This window comes from Oculina patagonica, unplaced genomic scaffold, assembly GCF_052425735.1.
Source record: "Oculina patagonica isolate OP01 unplaced genomic scaffold, crgOcupat unplaced1101, whole genome shotgun sequence".
Taxonomy (NCBI): Eukaryota; Metazoa; Cnidaria; class Anthozoa; order Scleractinia; family Oculinidae; genus Oculina; species Oculina patagonica.
The window spans coordinates 15-6863 of record NW_027557086.1 but is presented as its reverse complement, the minus strand read 5'-3'; the positions used below and the strand labels follow the sequence as shown (position 1 = coordinate 6863).

Genomic DNA, 6849 nt, shown 5'->3' with positions numbered 1-6849 from the left:
TAAAATAAGGTTGTAAAATTGTCTAATGCAAAACAACATTACTTTCAGTTTTTGTTTTGACGAACCTGTGAATTTTCCGTATCTCTTCATGACACTGTCTCTATATCTCAGCTCTGTTAACATCTTCTGACCAGCACTCCATTTCTGTGTCAAATGTTATTTACACAATTTCCATAGAACGTTTTGTATAAAGCAACTCTTCAAGTTTAGACCATTTTAGTTGCCATGGCGACTAAAATTTTGGCGCTATTGACTAAATAGAAACCGAAGTTGCCTGCTTGGCGACTAAAATTAAGAAGGATTGAAAGCGTGAGCTTAATTTAGCTACTAAAATTTTTCACCGGTAACCAAACTTGAGCAGTCAGTGGCCAAATGGCCACTTAAAAAAAATAAACTTGAAGGGTTGTAAAGGAAGATCATCCTAGATTAACTCATATTAGCTCTAAGGCAAAAAAATTTGGAACAATGTTGGCCAGTTTTGGAAGGTACATGCAATTTTTTCGACGTTTTTTCTTGTTTACAAGCTAAAAAGTTAACGTAGAATAGGGGTTATGTGGACAAAATTTGGAACCACATATTTGTAAACTCTCAAGGGACTTTTTTTATTTCTCAAGGGATTACTTTCCGCTGTGGGTGATCACTTGCGATCTCGTGGAAAAAACGTGACTTGTCACATTTACAAACGTTATATAACAATTTTAAAAGTGACATGTCAACTTTCTTATCTCAACGCACGTGTGTCTGAAAGGCGATCTATAAAAAGCGTTGCACAAACAATGGATTGCGTAACTAAAACAAGAATAAATAATCACTAGCACTTACATCGTTTAAAAATTACAAACGTCAAAAATAAACCATTCCAAAGAACTTGCTCTTTTCAAAGATATTAATGAAGTTAAAACAAATGCAAGAGATGGGGGCTTCTTTTAGCTTAGGAGCGGTTAAAAATTAGGCCAAATTTGGTCGCTACATGTCGTTAGGGACGAGACCTCGCATTGACAGCAATGTTGCATGAATCGGCTTTAAAACATGCGATCGTATCTACGCAGTTCGAGTGGAATTTCAGTCAAAGACAGCAAAACTCTTTCGTATTTCATCTTCAAATATAATTCGAAAGCATTCACTGTATATATGGCTTTTGTTTTATCCTGGGTCTTGATATCCGACCCTCGCAGAGCCTAGACAAAACGCAGCTTGAGTGTAACGATTTGTTTACGCCGCAATTATATGCGCAATTTTTTCTCCGACAGTAGTCGGAAATATCCGTATTTTTTTTCGTGCTTTTTCGTGGAGCAATGGTAACGATACGGCCTTGAACACAATGAACAGCGGTCTACCTATAACAATTCAAATATGGCGTCGCAAAAACAAAGCGTCGAACGCATATTTTTCTGTTTCATTTGCTTATTTCGCTGCCATAATCGACTGCCTCGAAAGGTCCTTGCAATTTTAAAGTATAGAATTGTCAGATCTCGGTGAAATTTGCACTGTTTATTTGTGTAATGTTAAGGAATATGTGTATAAATACCCGGCGCGGACGAGCCATTTTTGACAAAATTATGTGGCTGCATTTCCTCCGCGAAGATAGGAAATTGTTAAACTAAACTACAAAGAAACTGTAATCATGATAAGTTCGAAGAACAATGCACAGGATAAACCTTCGACTCATACTTCATGCAAAAACGTCGATATCTCAAAGAGACTTTGATTCATAGTAGTTAGGTTTCTACTGATAAAAAACATCGTCAACAAATGTTCTTTTTTTTTTTCCTTTTCAGCAATTACGACATGACAACCTTGTTAATTTGATAGAGGTTTTCCGTCGTAAGAAGCGACTGTTCCTTGTGTTTGAGTTTGTTGATCATACAGTGCTTGATGAACTTGAGAGATACCCTAATGGCCTGGATGAGAACACTGTCCGCAAGGTGTTATGGCAAGTACTGAGGGCCATTGAGTTCTGCCATAATCATAATGTAAGTATTTTACACTGGTTTTCATAGACTGATCTACATAATTTGTATATGTGCTGTAATTTTACATTAAATGGTCAGAAAGTTAGACTGTTGTACAATGTACTTGCGTTGACTTCTGTCCAACATTACATAGCTTCTTAGCAAATCAACAAAAGAATAAAAAAATGTATTTAAAAAGACTGAACCAAAATGTTTCTTTGGCAGCATTAAATGTAATTTACATTCAATTTAACACTTTTCATTGACATTGTGCAATTTATATTATCATTGTTTTTATTGAAAAGGAAAGTACCATTTGAAGATTGACCATTTTAATTTCTTTTATAGATTATTCACAGAGATGTAAAACCAGAGAACATTTTGGTGTCCAAGTCTGGTGTAGTTAAGCTGTGTGACTTTGGATTTGCTAGAACTTTAGGTGAGTGTTATTCATGTACAGTATAGTACTGCACACCTAGTGTGCACACTGTCAAATCAGACTTGTGCAATGTACAGTTTATATACTGTTATATACTGAGTTTATCTGTTCAATGTCTATGACTTTAGTAGGGGGAGTTATGCACAATAGGGGCGCTTATAAGAATAAGAGCGCCTATTAGAATGGGGGTGCTTATTGGAATAGTGGCCCACTTATTGACAAAAACACATTCGAATGGGGCGCTTATTCCGAAGAGGGCGCTTATCGGAAGGAGGGCACTTAATCAAATCATTCAGGGACGGTGGAGCCGGGGGGGCTGGGGGGCTTTAGCCCCCCCCCCCCCCCCAGAATTTCAGAAAAAACAAAGACTTATTAAGGAAAAGGGTCTTTTAAGCTCCCACACTTCAAGTCACTAGTCAGCCCCCCACTTGGAAAATTGCTCCGCCGCCCCTGACATTACAGTACATGTAAATCCACATGTTTTGGGTCCCAAGATTGTCTGCTTATGGAAAGTTTAACTAGCTACGGTACCTTTTAGTTAATTTGTTTCTGATTCAGGTAATCCAGATTGATCTACATGTACTTGCTGAAATTTATATTAATAGAGTTTTCCAGTAACATTTTCTAATATTTTGACTGAATTGGCTAAATAGATGTTAATATACCATACTGGGTTACTCAGTTATGGTTAAAATAATGGAAAATTGATTCGTACACAAAATATATATATGCACCTTATTTAACTTTGCAAGAGAAAATGTCTACTGTGAGTAATGTGAGTACCTTTATAAATAATAAGATTTCATAAAAAGTGTTGTGGTTAATTATTGTGGTACGTAGAGAACAATAATAAAAAAGTAATAAAGATAAGATGTTCTACATGATACGAGCGTGGGACAAAGAAAAATTCTGAGTCCCCGACGGGAATCGAACCCATGGCCTCCCAGATACCGGTTGAGCGCTCTAACCAACTGAGCTTCGGGAGACTCGTTGTGAGCTGGGCCATTTTACTAGGTTGATATGTGACACGCGTCCTGCATACTGCTAGGATCAGCAATGTCGAATTCATCAAGTTTTTGTAGTAAATAATAAAGATGGTAAATTTTAAGCTCAGTAATAAATAATAAAGATAAGATGTTCTACATGACATGAGCATGGGACAAAAGAAAAAAATTCTGAGTCCCCGACGGGAATCGAACCCATGGCCTCCCAGATACCGGTTGGGCGCTCTAACCAACTGAGCTACGAGAGACTCGTTGTGAGCTGGGCCATTTTACTAGGTTGATATGTGACACGTGTCCTGCATACTGCTAGGATCAGCAATGTTGAATTCATCAAGTTTTTGTAGTAAATAATAAAGATGGTAAATTTTAAGCTCGGTAATAAATAATAAAGATAAGATGTTCTACATGACACGAGCATGGGATAAAGAAAAATTCTGAGTTCCCGACGGGAATCGAACCCATGGCCTCCCATGTACCGGTTGGGCGCTCTAACCAACTGAGCTACGAGAGACTCGTTGTGAGCTGGGCCATTTTACTAGGTTGATATGTGACACGCGTCCTGCATACTGCAAGGATCAGCAATGTCAAATTCATCAAGTTTTTGTAGTAAATAATAAAGATGGTAAATTTTAAGCTCGGTAATAAATGAACTTGCTGATCCTAGCAGTATGCCGGACGCGTGTCACATATCAACCTAGTAAGATGGCCCAGCTCACAACGAGTCTCTCGTAGCTCAGTTGGTAAGAGCGCCCAACCGGTATCTGGTAGGCCATGGGTTCGATTCCCGTCGGGGACTCAGAATTTTTCTTTGTCCCATGCTCGTGTCATGTAGAACATCTTATCTTTATTATTTATTACCGAGCTTAAAATTTACCATCTTTATCATTTACTATAATAAAAAAGTATTTTTTTTGCCTTGTCTCACGAGGTAGTCACTGACTTTTTCATGCGCTAGCTATTTATAGGCCATTTGTTAGAAAATTGTGTAAACTCAGTCTGTGTTTTTCTCTGCAGCTACTGGCCCAGGTGAAGTTTACACAGATTATGTAGCTACCAGATGGTACAGAGCTCCTGAATTACTTGTAGGAGATACTAAATATGGCAGGTAAAAAATACATCAAATCCAAAATAAACATCTGAAGGCGAGCTCATATTTGTAACATCACCACTCTGTTAATGTTTTCATTATGATATGCAGGTATGTCAACATATGTGGTATGATAGTTAATAATAGACCAAGTGCGCGCTCTGACTCTTTAATCAGATGATTATCACTATTTTTACGGTCTATCATCTTCTTAACAAGACTTTTCTTAAACAGTTATTGCCTTTAAATGGGCAGTTAATTTTTTAAATTTTATCCTACTTCTAATGTTCGTATTGTGATTACACTATTAAATGTCTGCAAGATTTTGATACATGACATGTAATATTATTCTGTTTTATTGTTAAATATAGAGCCGTAGATGTGTGGGCAGTAGGTTGTTTATTAGCTGAGATGCTCACTGGAGAGCCACTGTTTCCAGGCGATTCAGATATTGACCAACTTTATCACATCATTACCAAGATTGGTAAGAAATGTACTTTATAGAGCACACATCATTGGTATCACTCATAAAATTCTTGGCCAAAAGAACTTTGATTGTATAATTTGTCTTTTATAATGTAGCTTACTGTTAAAATTTATTGAGAATTTCTTAAAGTTAACACATATCGTTTTTCAACATTTGCTGAATTGTGTCAAACTCCACAGTTTTTATTCACGATAATGCAAATTGACACTTTTTAAATTGTTACATGTATGTTTATTAATTTATTTAATTACATGTAATGCTAAGGTGAGGTTAGACATTACACCTATCAGTGTTCAGGCATGGGATACGGAGGGGGGTGGGGCTGGCTAGGGATAGCTGGAAGATTTGGCTGCAATTATTTACCCAGTTTGGCTATTAGATTTTATGTTCTTACACATTTTATTTACATAACATAATATTTTAGTGGCTGTTTTGACATCCACAAATGCCCTGGGGTAGGACATTAAAGGTCAAATGAAATGCCCATGTGCTTATTAAGAGCCAATTAAGCATATCCTAAGTTTCAAAGTAATCAGACATTGCATCGCAGAGATGTTGCACGTTGAAAAATGCTTTTTTAGGCCTTCATATTGTAGAGTGCTCGGAGATATATATGATGTTTTTGAAGACTACCGCAGACCGATTCTGCAAACTGCACCTTAGAATTTATTTTAAATAAATGTGTTTAGTGACATTTCAAATCACTTTATGTATTTGCTTTATATTTTATTTAACTTAGTTTACCTTTATTCCGATGTTTGTCTCTTTTTTCTTGATCGTTTTTTTTTCGTTTATTTATTTAATTTTTTTTGTGTCCTTCTAAACCAACGCATTTCAAAAGTTTGTATAAGCACTGCACTGTATAAATGTACTATTAACATAATGATTATTGTACTATAAACGTCTTGTAGGTACTGTGTCCTTGTAAATATTGTAAGTAAATGTTTTGCAATATCAATAAAATAAAAAATAAAAATAAAGTTATTTCGTTCTCTCCGGCTGTTTTTCAGTTGATTGTTTGTTGGTTGTTGTTCAGAGACAGGCATTTTTTTCAAATAAAATAGCTAAAGCTCAAAAATAGCCTAGAAGCAAATTCAATTTGGTGTCGCTTTGCATATCATGTGAAACATAGGTAGTATATATGCATGCTGTTATGAAAATAAATCAAAAATTTCTATAAATAATTGTTCTTTCTCATAAGCATTTAACGTCACCAAACAAAAGGTTTACAGTCAAAATACTCAGCACGTGCCGCTTAGAATTCCAGAATAGTTTTGATTAACAGCGAACAGATTACATTATTCATTTCGAACATTCAAATTTAATTTGAATATTGTAGATCAAAGAACCAAACCAAATTCTGCGTATTTTGGACAACGTCAGCAATGACAGCTTATTTTTGCTTTTGCTTTTTTACATTTGGGGTTGAACGCTTCCTTTTCAATAATTATTTAGCAAAAGCTTGCTCTAAAAGTGATAATACATGTACCCAGAATACATCTGTAAAATCGCGAAATTCTCAGGTTAAATATAAATTCATTTTTTACCAGACATTATTGAACTTTGATAACCAGTGCAATCTGTGGAATCTGTCTGTGGTCGTCTTCAAAAACACCAATTATATATGATGTCACAAACTTGTTCCATTCCTTCCATTTCAGTGCTTGGTCATTCAAAAACGTTTTCGTGAAGCCTTTGGAAATCTTTGTACTTTTTGCTGTAATACGCCATTTAAGGCTCGGGAAGCAAGATTTTTCTTTTATTTTACTCGAATATGGATGGTTTTAGTGTTTGGTTGGTTAAAAAGGCATTTTGAAATTTCTGTTCATTTGACCTTTACAAAAAATCATCAAATGAAATCCTCTGCCTATGACCAGCCT

General features: G+C 35.8%; 1 protein-coding gene across 1 annotated transcript; it reads left to right on the top strand.

Annotated features, from left to right (window-relative positions):
- Nucleotides 1-1739: 1739 nt before the first annotated feature.
- Nucleotides 1740-4966, top strand: LOC144639607 (cyclin-dependent kinase-like 2; the record flags this gene model as incomplete). Its single annotated transcript, XM_078498890.1, has 4 exons — nt 1740-1973; nt 2301-2391; nt 4410-4500; nt 4854-4966. Coding segments are annotated over 4 exons (529 nt in total), but the record flags the coding sequence as incomplete, so codon positions are not given.
- Between the last annotated feature and the right edge of the window lie 1883 nt (nt 4967-6849).